This window comes from Lepidochelys olivacea (assembly GCF_965140295.1).
Source record: "Lepidochelys olivacea isolate rLepOli2 genome assembly, chromosome: 12".
Classification (NCBI taxonomy): domain Eukaryota; kingdom Metazoa; phylum Chordata; order Testudines; family Cheloniidae; genus Lepidochelys; species Lepidochelys olivacea.
Genome location: NC_140422.1, coordinates 16,216,556 through 16,229,699, shown reverse-complemented (window position 1 = coordinate 16,229,699; position 13,144 = coordinate 16,216,556). Strand labels below are relative to the sequence as shown.

At 40.3% G+C, this 13,144-nt stretch overlaps 1 protein-coding gene across 1 annotated transcript in view; it reads right to left on the bottom strand.

The window, feature by feature from the left end:
• The window catches only part of LOC311529036 (uncharacterized protein), a 36,952-nt gene that overhangs the window by 19,928 nt on the left and 3,880 nt on the right, over nucleotides 1–13,144 (bottom strand). Inside the window, exons 2-6 of the mRNA XM_084644682.1 lie at nucleotides 12,584–12,650; nucleotides 8,350–8,382; nucleotides 5,007–5,087; nucleotides 4,196–4,278; nucleotides 3,214–3,426 (exon numbers count right to left, since the gene is read on the bottom strand). Of these exons, the coding sequence (XP_084500808.1) occupies nucleotides 3,214–3,426; nucleotides 4,196–4,278; nucleotides 5,007–5,087; nucleotides 8,350–8,382; nucleotides 12,584–12,642 (469 nt within the window). The 5' untranslated portion in view covers nucleotides 12,643–12,650. The remainder of the gene's footprint in view (nucleotides 1–3,213; nucleotides 3,427–4,195; nucleotides 4,279–5,006; nucleotides 5,088–8,349; nucleotides 8,383–12,583; nucleotides 12,651–13,144) is intronic.

The window sequence follows — 13,144 nt, the reverse complement described above, 5'->3', positions numbered from 1 at the left end:
GCTCATTGACTAAATTTTTTAAAAAAGCCCATTAAGACAGCTGCCTTGTTCAAGTCTGCATATTGGCTCTATTAACATACCTGATAAACTCCCACCAGATCCCAAAGAAACTGAATAATGATGGCTTGTCAGGGATCTTCTATAAGGCCTGTGGGATGAGACCACCATCTAACAGCCTCCTAACTAAAACCCGCCACAAGGTTCCAGAAAACCCAACATCCTGCTAGGTGATGCTGATAAACAACTGAAACAATCATTGATGCCAGCCCACAGTGTATCAGACACCACGCACTTCAGGAACTGGCCGAATCTCGGGCAAGCCGACCCCAAAACTGAGTCAATTCCCTAAAACCCTAAACTTTTATGGGGCTGCTGATCTCTGCATTAATCCAAGCACAGCAATGAGCCAAGGTTCCAAAAGGCCAGTGACATCTGCTCAGGCTCCTTGTCAGCGCCTGGTGCCAAATCTTGAAATCCATCCACCTGCAATCGAGACAGCATGGGCTATGCCATTATTAATCCCAGGCACATGTTAGCAGTAAAAAAGATTTAGCAAGTTAAGCACTGCAGGACAAATGCCCTCACCAACCTTGTAACTCAGAGTGACCTGGAGGAGTGGGTGTTAGTATGTACCAGTGCCATGTTGTCACTATAGAATTTCACTTGTTTGTGAGCTTCTCTCCTCCAGATCATCACTGCAACTAAAATGGGGGGAAAAAACCCAGTAATGTTATATCCTTTACTATCTCCCAGAGTATATGATCACTAGGCATCTCCAAGCACACCACCTGCCCTAGTAAAGGCCCCAAACCTGGTGTCCCCAATGCATGAGTGAACTTTCAGGTCTGTCTCTACCCCAGCTAGGCATCTAGCAGGAGACACTTCTCTCTCCAAAAAAGTAACTCCATTAAAGTGATTTAGGAACTGAGCTGTTCCCATGCCCATAAATTCACCTTCATTTTTTTACTCATATTTATAAAATGGTTGGGCCTAGCTATCCCTGACATGTCAGCAGATGGCATGCAAAACTAAGAAGGCAAACAACAGCCTGCAGTTCATGCAGTGTAATCTACTTGGCTGCTCTGTCCTCCTTAATCCCAATAATTCTGCAAGTTCATGCACAGAAAGTCTAGAGATGTCAGTCTCTATATCTAACTTGATCCCCTTTTTTTTTTCTGCTAGCAGTAATCATAGGTACTGGGTAAGAGGAGATCAACAAACTGGCACACTTTAGAATCTGCCCTGCCCATAAACAAGAAGGCATCCTGGTAGTCTGCTATTTGCTGTAAACCCAATTCCCATATCACTGACCTCCACCTTTGGGCTGAGCCCACTATTGAGCATCCCACTGCTATGGCCTTGTCAAAATAAAAACCGACCGATCAAATAAAACCCCACAGGTCTGAAATCTGAGGGGGTTTACTGGTAGCATCAAAAAGCCAACCTGATGCTACATTTCACTAAAATTGACCTGCGACTGCAAGTCCTCACCATGTTCACAATGGTACCAAAAGACGAGTAACATACTGAACATAATTCACGGTCTATTGCATCATACATGGAGCTTCCAATACTCCTTGATGCCTTTTTGGGGCCCAAACCCGAAGGAGAAACCTGCAGGTCAGTCACAGGTCAGTGCATGAATAGCCCTGTAATTCTGTTAGAAACAGTTTCTTGTTAAATCTTGCCCCTTATTATGTCTCTCAAACCTACAGATGTCAAATTTTGAGACGTCTGAATTCCAACTCCTTCATATGGTATCCCAAATCCTGCTACAAACTCCTCCCAAAAATATTCCCCATCTGTCTTGTTAAGGTAATCCCAGGGAAACACCCAAAGCACCTTGACATGGAGATAAAGCTCCTTCCTTCATTCCTGCTACTTGGTCCTGTGTGTGGGGATAGAGGGAGCATCTGACTGATCCCTCCTTCTACTGGTCTGGAACTTTCCACAAATGCTGTGGCAAATGAGTGCCCCGTGAACACCGAAACACTTCTGGCATGTGATTTTTTATCTGCAGAAGTTCCAGAAACATCCACCTTCACTGAAGTCCCAGCATACTTTACTGCAAGAATCAGATCTCTGGTTAGCCTGCTGTGGAAACAATAAACTGCTGTTGGTATGTATGAATGGCACTGACCAAGCCAGGATCATCTGCTCTAACCAGAGGTCATTATCAGCCCTGTCACACTCATTCGTGGACATATTGCATGCAGCCTGTAACTTAAATTCCTTGTCTTAATGGGCCCATGCTATACCCCCAAATGTATTGCAGGCCCAATAGAATATGTACATATATTTGTACAAGGCTGAGCTTCTCTGGATATTTGCCAGACATCACCCCAGCACATATCAAAAAGGCAGGTTGTCAGTTTTCCCAGGTTCAAGCCACCCTTTGATACCTCACATTCTCAGTGTCCCTCTTATTCCTCCGCACTCTACCTTCCATCATTGCTTCCCTGTACAATGAGAATATTTCTGTGGGGTTTTTTTAAGTGGCTTTGAGCAGGTGCACCCCCAACTGGAGATGCATTCCTGTACAAGCCTGTCTTATTTTCACCTGGAAGACAAAAAACTGACAGCTGCGGTGGAACCCGCCACATAACCTGCTCCCCACCACCCTGTGATGTACTCATCTCTATGGCCTTGCCACCTACCCCTACATTGCAAGCCTAAGTGTGATTCGGCACCTGCGTTCCTACCCCTCCTTGATTGGTAGCTCTTACCCTGCTGATGGGAGCAGAATCAATTTGGCTGCTGCCATTACCCCAAACCGGAGCCTATGTTGGGCGTGCAGCGGTTCCCATGCTAGATTCCCCAACAGAAGTTAAGGGATAAGGAGAACAAACTTCTGTAACTTAAGGACCAGAGAATCCACAGTGGCGTTTAAGTTTGGCCACCTGGCTGGAAGAGTAATTTCACCTGCAGCCTGTACCCCAGACTGCCTGGAGAACTCAGGGCAAGTGGGTTAGAACCCTCTGTGGAAGCTCACCCAGTCTCGCCAAGAGGAGCTCCAGGGGTATCCTCCAGGTCAGAGGCTCCCTCCATTGTCCCTGTGGAAAAATCTGCTGCCCGTCTAGGTCCCCGATTCTGTCCCTGGGAGAAGGGGCAAGGCCCTCCACACTGTACTGTTCTGTTCCGCCCCCCACCCCACCTGTCCAGGTGCATCTTCCAAAGTACATGCCCACTGCACTCCCCAGAGCCCAAACTCACCCACTACTGGCAAAGGAGATACCCCTGCCGGGGGGACCACACTTGCAGCCCTTGCTGTTCTCCACTTCTCTCGGGAGCAAGGGGCGGTTGGGCCAACTTCCACTGCTGAGGATTCATGCTCCGGATCCTGTCGCCTGGAAGAACCTGGCTGCTGGGCTGCCACTGCTGCCTCTTGTCTTCCGGATATCCCTGGGATCTCATGCAGACTGGGACCTGCTGGGACCACCACCGTCAACTTGATGTATCTCGGGACTCCCTCACTCCAGGAGGCACCCCATGCTCCCATTCTGCTGGACTACTTCCCTGCTAGCATCTAAGCTATTGCTTTGAGTGTGTAATGATGTCCCAGCCAGGGGGAAAGGGCTTGGATGCATAGGAGTCCCTGGGCTTCTACTGTGCTGCTCAAACCAGACAATCATTCCTTCCAAACCCAAGAGGAAGCTGACTTCCCACAGGGTGTGGGAGACCCTTAAAGAAGCGTGTAGACTGCTGGCCTGTCTCCCCAGCCAGGAAGGACTGAAACCATAACTAGAGTGTGATTCAGGCCCTTTTCTCAGGCTTCAGCTTTATTTTTCCAACATAAACTAACACAATACTTCAACTATCCCGTCTTCTCAATGCAAGGTCTTTTGGAGAGGCCTACTGATTCCCCACACAATTTTTCCCCCCAGCCATTTGCCAGAGTCATCCTGCTCCAGGGCCTGCCAAAGGCGCCAACCTGCTTCCTGCAGCTCTTCCACATGACCCAGAAACTTCTTACCAGAGCCTCCCTGCTCCGGGCCTGCTACTGAGTCACCTGCTGGCTTTTACAGTAACCTGATCCCTCACTGATCAGCCACAGGTGAGGTTGGGCCCCAAGTTCACTGAAGGGCCAAGTACCCTGTGATAAAACCACCGAGTTCCTCTTTCTCCTGCAGACCCACACAAAGGCTGCAGGGGGTATAGTTTAACAAAGGAATATCAATTAGTTACAAATTCTTACCTTTTTGGGAATACTGGTATCTCTCATAGTAATCTTCATTTCCTGGTGAATAGTCATACTGTTGTCCAAATAGTTCTTCAAAACTAAGGAGGAAATAATATTTTGATGAAAAAAATATATTCAAAACATGATACCAGACCAATTCATACAGATATCCACACAAACTAGGAAGATAAAGGTTTTAAACAGTTGTAGTGTAAAAGCTATCGACATCGAGTTTCAGAATAGATTACTTTAAGCCATGGAGAGGTCAGAAATGTTAGTCTTTCCATACTTAAAAGACTAAACTAATTTTCCATTAAAAAGCTTTTGACCTCCCAAGTAGCTTCACTAAAACTAAAGTATATTTAAAAGAAAAAGATTATACAATGATCTATAAAGCCCTGAAAGTTCTTGGATCTGATTGCTAGAGTTCAGTCAAGACTGGTGGAGGCATTTCTGTTCTCTGCTCCAGAGACTGAACTCTAAGATCAGTGGCAGGGCATCTTCAACGGACAGCTCTTTCCTCCAAAATTCACTGAAAATTCATATCAAAGTGGTCTTATTTTAACTCTATTTTAAAACAACTGTAGTGTGCCCATGTGCTATAGCATTAGATACCATGAACAAACTAGGTGTTTAAAAAAGCCCAACAACTATTTAGGAAGTTTTAACAGATATATGTAAAATATATGTTATGTAAATATTAGACAAAACCATAGTCATTACAAAAGTGAGCTTGTTTATAGACAGAAGTATTTTCCTGCAGACACATGGGTTGTTCACAAAGGCTTTAAATAATTTACATAGTTATCCTATTGAAAAGTCTTACCTATTCAGATCTTCAAAGTCCTTTGAATAACCATCTTGGGGAGAATAAGGACTTTTCTGGTATGGTCTGTAAGGATTTATGCTAAAAGAGGTAAGAAATATGAGATTAGGTATGTTTGGTCAAAAGAGCTTTTGCATGGCTACAATGAAAAAGCTTAAGTTTTACATACTGGTACTCTAAAGTACTTAATGGACTTTCCAAATTCCTTTTAGTTTTGGTTTTAAAACAAATGTCATTATAAAACTATCTGCTTAATTCCAGGGCTGCAGTATTATGGTGAAGCAAAACATATCTTCCTTTCAGTCAAAGGAAGACAAAACATTCCCAAAAACTTTCCTTCACAAATCTTGGGCATCTGTAAGCCAGTGACACTTCCATATTTCCTTGTAAGGTTTTGCCTGCATTGAGCTAGGTATACACTGCAAGCTAGGGGTGCGATTCCTCTGCTCCTCACACACACTTACACTAGCTCTCATCAAGATAGCTCAAGTATAAACAGCAGTGCAGCCACAGTAACACTGGTAATGGCCATGGAGGCACGGCTGAGCCGGGCCGAGTATGCACCCACCTGAAACCAGCTCAGCCATGCCTCCATGGCCGCTATCAGCGCTAACGCAGCTGCACGGTTATTTGTACTTGCGCTATCCCAATGAGAGCTAGCATGTGTGTAGGAGCAGGGGAAAATCACATCCCTAGCTTGAAGAGTAGACATAGTCTTAGAAAAATGCCTTCTAACATAAAACAAGGCAGCTACATTTTGTTTACAGCCAGCTTCTGCTGATGTTTTATTCTTCCTTTTAATGAAATGGTGATGTCATACCAGCTGTCATGAAGTTTTGCAATCACCGATGAGACATTTTAGGGCAAGTGACATTTACATTCTGCTTACACCACCTCTATCTGAAGCTTTGGATGATCTATCATTTTCCCCTGAACCTACAGTTGCTCGTGAGCGTAAAGGCTGAAGCACATGCTGTTAAGCACAAGTTAACACAACCGATTTTGGATCTTGCAGCTACGACTTAACTGATTTGTTGTCCATAAGATGTGGTAAAATGTAATTTAAGCAAGGCTTTTGAATGGTAGTAAACTTCAGTTTACCTATCATTTTAAGCATTTAATTTGCTTTAAGAATACAATCCTATACACTGGTTCATTTTGTTCTGCAAGAGATGCCTATGCTACCAAAGCCAAATATATTTTCACACAAAGGTCACAGGTGAGTGCTTTACTTTCTTATTCTTAATATTTATATTATGGTGGTAGCCAGAGGCACCAGTGAGGATTAGGGTTCAAGAGTGCTACATGTTGTACAAACTGTTAGACAAGGTTCCTGCCCCAAAAGAGCTTACAATCTACGACAAGCAACACAAAAAGAGTGGGGGAACAGGGAGACAAACATACTGTTTTAGTTGTCTTGATGTAGAGACACCCTGAATTTGCATACAAATTAAGGACAGAAAATGAGTTTAGTTTATGTATTACATAATTAGTTTATGTATTACCGTTAGGACCTTTTTCTGCACTGGCAAGAGGATTGACTAAAAGCCCTAATAGAACTTGATCTCTAACTTCTATAATATTTCAGTTCTACTTCATCAGAAAGAAGAGCAAGATAGAATTTGACATATAGAAAGGACTGAACACACAGAAAGGATCACAAGAGTTATCTGGGAAAATGTTCTTACTCTGTGGTGAATAGGGGAGGGCTAGTATGAGAAACCTAAGTCACGAATAGAACTAGTGCCTGGGGATTTGATAAGGATCACATAGGCTTGGTACAGTTTGTTTTGTGAAGGTAGTGCCAAATATGAAGTCCACAGGATAAAAGGAATAAGCAGATGGCTCAACCTGAACAAGTCAAAAGCAAGTTGCTTTGAATGAAACACAGGCTGACTAGGATGATGTCCAAAACCAAAATCAGTAGCCACAAAGAAAAACAGCACAATATTTGGATGCCAACCAACCAATAGGAGAAGAGAGATTTTGTCTTAACTTTGCCTTGTCAAGAGATCAGGAATCTTGCAACACCAGTAGGGAGCCAGCTTCACTTGAAATAAACACTGTAGTTGACTTAAGTTATTCATATTTTTAACTATGTTGTCAAAGTTACAAATATTTTATCACCTGAAAAATGGAACTGATAGCTATTCATGATAATTAGAAAACTGCTTTGGAAATCCTAGCACATCAAAAAACTATTCAGGAACTAACTATATATAAAATGGATGCGCCTAATGCTTCGTTGCATGCCAGGCACATTGACAAGGTAGGGCCAATCTATCACAAGATAAATGGTCCCAGCAGCAGGTAATACAGATTACCACATTGCTCAAGTACAGAAGTGCTAACATCTAGAGAGATGTCAGCCATTTGAAATGGACGGAGATCCTGCAACAGGATAGTGTTGCACTTTCAGCCATCTCTACCAGTATCAGCACTTTTGGGCTGTGCTATTCCATGGCTGCTGCTGAGATAGCAAGAAACAGACAAGGATGAAAGGATGACTGGATAGACAAGAGTGGTGGTCCAAATACTAGTCCAAGAATTCTTCTGTAAAGAATGAGAAGAGGACACTTCCATATCCAAAAGATTAGAAGTTTAGTTTTAAAAACTTAGTTTCTCAACCTAGTTGGTAAGAATTTGGATTCTCCAGGAGTCTTAATTATTTTGATGGAATAATCTGATATAGCCAGGAATCTAAGGTGGATAATTCTAAATAAAATATTGTTTCCACAAACACAAACCTAGTAACTTCTATAAGTTTTCACCGATTATCAGAAAACTTTTGAGAAAGCCAGTAAAAGAATGCAACCATAGAGTTAGTTCACATTTCAGGATTTCTTCAAAAACAGTCATTCTGGGACGGTTATTCAAAGTATCAATGTTTATCTCATAATAGGGAGAAACAGACAAAAGTCTTAAATCACTCTGCTGGTAATATAAAACAGAATATGAAAATGTGGGAAGGAAATGAAGAAGGAGATAAGAGGCTAAGGAGGCACCACTTGGGGAAAGAAAATGGTAAGAATAGAATAAACTGGGAAAAATCATATGTACATTGTGAAGACCTGAAGACTAATCAAGAACTCATTCATGCTAGTACTAAAGAAACGTTAAGAAAAAGTGAACAAAAACTGTAAGATTGTCCCCTCTAACATTTACTAAAGGAGTTTTGTTTACTTTGATAGAAGTAACTTACGAAGACATCTAGAAGGGAAAACAAGTGTACGCTTACAAACAGAATGCACAATAGCGTTTTTACACACAAAACTGGATGAAGAAAAAGTCCACCTTTTATAATCTACTTAAAAACTCAATAAATCTGTTACATATTACTTACTCCAGAAGGCGTGGAATCCATCCGGGTCTATGCCTGGACCCAAAATGAAAAGAGCTTGGATTAAGTTATATTGAAGACAAACCGTAAAAAAACAGCAGTTATATCAAGATTAGTAAAATGTGCTGAGTTTCTTCAGCAGCACAGACCTTATGCACCACACTTTCAGATTATCACAAAATGTTTTAAAGAGTGAATGATAAGCTTAAGAAAAAATGGAAATTATGTTGTGTTGTAAAGGAATCTGATTTTTGGAGTAGGTGTGTTCCTTGAAGCTATCTTTTGTAGGCCCCAAGTACTCAGAGGCATATGCAAACCTTACTCACCTCAACTGTAGAAAGAGAAAAAGAGCAAAGAAAGGAGAGTTAGCGATACTGATTAAATGAAATTCAACTACTAACACTAGTAATCTATATTTTATCCCTCACACCATAAGCCATATAGCAGGGCATTAGATTGCTCCTAAAATTGATATTTCTAATATTCTATCAAGAGATGCGTACAGAGGAATTCTTTTTTATGTATTTATACACATACCCAAAAAATGATCCAGTTGGATGCTCTGCTACTGTCTAACAAAAGACTTCCCTTTTTCCAGATGCAGCTAGTTGGTAAAGCTGGCCTTTCCATGACGAACTTCAAAGGGTTTTGAAATACATGATTTTGTTCACCTGGCAAGAATAACTGTTGGCCAAAATAAGAAATCCTAAATTCTGATCTCCTTACCAAAAGACATTCTTGGATCTGTATATTAATTTTACTTAGGGAAATGAAAGTTTGGAAAGAAATAAAGGTAATTGCTTGCTAAACATGAAATTTAGAAAGCCATTCAGAAAAGTATTAGAAATTGAGTAAGAAATTACCCTTGTGTAACTGAACAAAAATTAGGATAATAATCTTAATCCTCCAGAACTTCTGGATGAAGTATCTGCAATAATAAATAAATGGCCTTATGAAGAAGAGGGCCTGACTGAAGATCTAGTCTCAAACAACTTCTACAACAGCTTGAAATTTTAACACTAGAACTTTAAAGTGACATGGTGCATTAGAAGAGTGGACTGTACAGAGAAATAACAAGACTGGCACAGGAGGAAAGTAAGAAACAAGTGAGCCTAATTATCTCCTATAGACACTGCTACCAGATGCTCTTGGATTATGCTCAAAGAACCACTATGAGATTTAGAAATGGATACCAAAAGATCCTGTACCAATGACTGAGTTTTTTTCTCTCTGTACCACAAAGAAAAGACACTTCATACCTAATTCTGTGCTGAAAATCCAGGGGTCTTCACACACTGAGTTTCAGATATTCTGTGCATTTAATTACTGAGCAATCAAAATTTACTCTAGCCTTTCTATTTAGGCTGTTAGTTATAAGGCTTCACACATCACAGCAGAAAGGTACATCTAGGATTACACTGACAGATGTATTACTTAGAGGAAGCAGATTCTTCAAGCTACAATGGTAGTATAATGAGGACAGCTGTTTGGTCTTACTTCATTTACTTTGACTATTCTAAAATGAATGGCATTGGATAGGACAATGTAAAAGCTACTTAAATTCAACTGATGGTGTCAGGTTCTATTTAACTGCTTAAGTTTAAAAGAAAAAAAAAAAAGGAAGCAGCAGCAGCATTTTGAAATATCCTGGAACTTTTACATGAGATTTGAAGATAAAGAAATAGGTTTTTACTTAGTGCCTCCTGGGTCAATTCTCATTGCTCTAAACATTGCTTCTTGGTGTAGGTCAAGACTTTTAGTGTCCCAAAGGTCAGAAAATTGACAAAGTTACTAAATATCTAGTAACTAGCTGGAGGAGTAAACCTACTAGTCAATGATAGACACAAAAGATAAGTAGAGAGCCTCCACATCAATGAGCTCCAGGAAGAATCACATGTTGTAAAGTACAACCTCCTGCCATAGGTAATGGAAGTGCTAGAATTCATGCATTGGGCTCCAGCTTTCATATCAGCATCTGGCTATCTGATTAATGTGAAGCTTCAACGACTTCTAGATACTAGAAAGGAAAAGAGGCTCTCTGGATACTGCAAGGGTAAGGAAAACACAGAAAAAGCTTCTGGTACTCTAGTCTTCTCCTACAGCACAGATTGATAGATTTTTTTTTGGGGGGGGGGAAGGGAGGGGAGGGTGTTGTGAAAAATTCTAGCACTGATTTATGCTGATGAGATTTTGCCAGATGCCAGCAGACCAAAACCGATACTCTCAATTATTTCATTGCTGCCCACACCAATAGGAGAGATTAGTCTTGTTAATTTTACATTGCTAGCGGGCACAGCTATGAGGCACTGCAGACTCAGGAAGCCACCACCACCACATTGGCTTACGTTCAGTCGGTCATCTTCACAACAGAACTGGTTAGAAACAGTCTGTTTTTTTTATATGAAAGTTTGAATTCTGCAAAGAACTAATGTTCAGCCTCTGCATGCAGAGAAGGCTTCCCACTGGTGAGCAGGCACATGATTTTTTCCATCTCTACCCTTGATATGAGAATGCTTTGATATCTGTGTTACTCTGAATAAGTTTATTCAAAAGATATTTTGTAAAGATAGTCCATCTTTTCTGCTTTAATATACTTTTAATTTAAACAAGTTGCAATCTAGTTTCATTTTGGTCCTTTATTGGACACCTTAACCTCAGCCATAACAACACTTGAGCAAACTAGGGAACCCTAGGCCACACCCAACCCCTTAACCTTTTCTTAAGCAAATATCCACATTGAAAATAGGTGGAAGGCCAAAACCTTTCAGGACATTGGCTGATAATTAGCGACAGTAGTTCCTCTGTAAGAAAACTGAATTATTGCTTCCAATTCTTGGAGACTAGGCTCCTCAACAGAACCCAGCTCCCTACTTTCACAGTTCATCCATTTAGCTCTGAATTATTATGCCCATTCCTTTGAAATGTTTAACAATTACAGAAAGAAGTGTATGAAATTCTTTGAGTCGCAAGCTGACCTTCCACTAGAATGTCAAATTTATCATTGTGCATGAGATTTCTCATGCTTAATTTCAGCGTAAGATTGCTTTTTGTTATGCAAGCACAAAAAGAAATCTCTTTTACACAGTGATTTCTCCCCCATCCTTCAAAAACAGAGACATGAAATTTGAAAAACAACCTATTTTTCATGTACTAGTCCTCACTGATATATATGAAAAAATGTTCAAAGTCTTGATCCTGCACTTTACAGCATGTAGGCAAACTACTGCACCGTCACAGAGCCCCACTGAAATCAACATGGCTCTGTGTGGGCACAACAGTCCATCCATATGATGTAAATTGCAAGATCAGGGCTTAAGGGTGAAATTCACCCCTGTACAGAGGGCCAGCAAAAGGTCTGTGTACCACTTAAGTTCTCATAGGATGTAAAGACTGCTTTTAGACATTAACTGGGATTGAAGTGGTGCATAGACTTTTTGCTAGTTCTTGGCATAGGTGTGAATTTCACCCCACAGAAGTTAGAATTGAAAATGTAACTGACTAATTGAAAATGTGTTGTCCAAGCACAATATTTTAGGAATGTTTTTGAACACCGACTCGCACAGACATCTGAACGGTGTACTCAGAGTGTGTTCAAACAGTACAGTACTACCAACAACTGGATAGCATAATTCCTTATTCCTCTATAAATTAGAAAAATGACACAAAACAGTATACACAATATTCATTTCAGAAAATTTTACAAATTGTAGTTCTAATACTGACTACAAAGTTCCTTTCAATCTATTGTTTCATAACACAAAATGCACACGATAAAAGTAACAATTTCATATGTTGATTTTTAAATGCTTAGCTAATTTGTTTTCTATATTATAGAAGTAAAATATCACTGATTCATGTTAAACATAGGCTCCAATTTTAAGCATGTGATTAACTTCACACACTAAGTAGTCCCACTGTAGTCAATGGAACAACTCACTGCATCAAGTTAATATGCTGAAGTCTTCCCAGGAATGGGGCCTTAAAGAATACAATTATGTATTTCATAGAATTATAGTAAGTAGAATTGGGTGTGACTGTTTATTTCCCTTTTTATATACTCTTTATATATGCATGTTTGTTTTGTTAAAGACATTCAACTCTTTAAAGTGACTGAATTTTAAAACAATGACAGTGAAATGACCACAATTCTCACATTTGAATATGAAAATAAGCGTTAGTGTTTTCACAATTATCTGTAGAAACAATTTTTGAAGTGTTTATTTTTATTTTACTTTACCTTTTATCCACAATAGGTTTCTGAACTTGACCCCTGGTAACCTTAACCCAAGATGACATTTTAATTCCTAGGAAAACAAAATACATTGCATTTATTCTCTTCACAAGTGAAGTGAGAAAACAGTCTTAAAACAGCCATAGTACACTGCAATTTTTTAAACTGACAGCTTGCAACTTGTTAAAAAATAATGTATTTAATAATCAAGCTTGTGGATCATCTCTAGTTGAGTGAGATCCCTTTGTATGTTTTTGCAGTAACCTTTGGACTTAACTATCTTGAGTAATTTTTTTTTAATCATCTGTAAAAACCAGCTCCCTGTTCACTCCCTTTTCCAGATCATTTATGAATATGCTGAACAGTACTCATCCCAATACAAATCCTTGGGGGACCCTGCTATTTACGTCTCTCTACTGCAAAAACTGACAATTTATTCCTACTCTTGAAGTTTCCTGTCTTTTAACCAGTTAGTGATCCATGAGAAGCCCTTCCTCTTATCCTATGACTGCGTATTTTGCTTAAGGGATTTTGGTGAGGGAGCCTGTCAAAGGTTTTCTGAAAGTC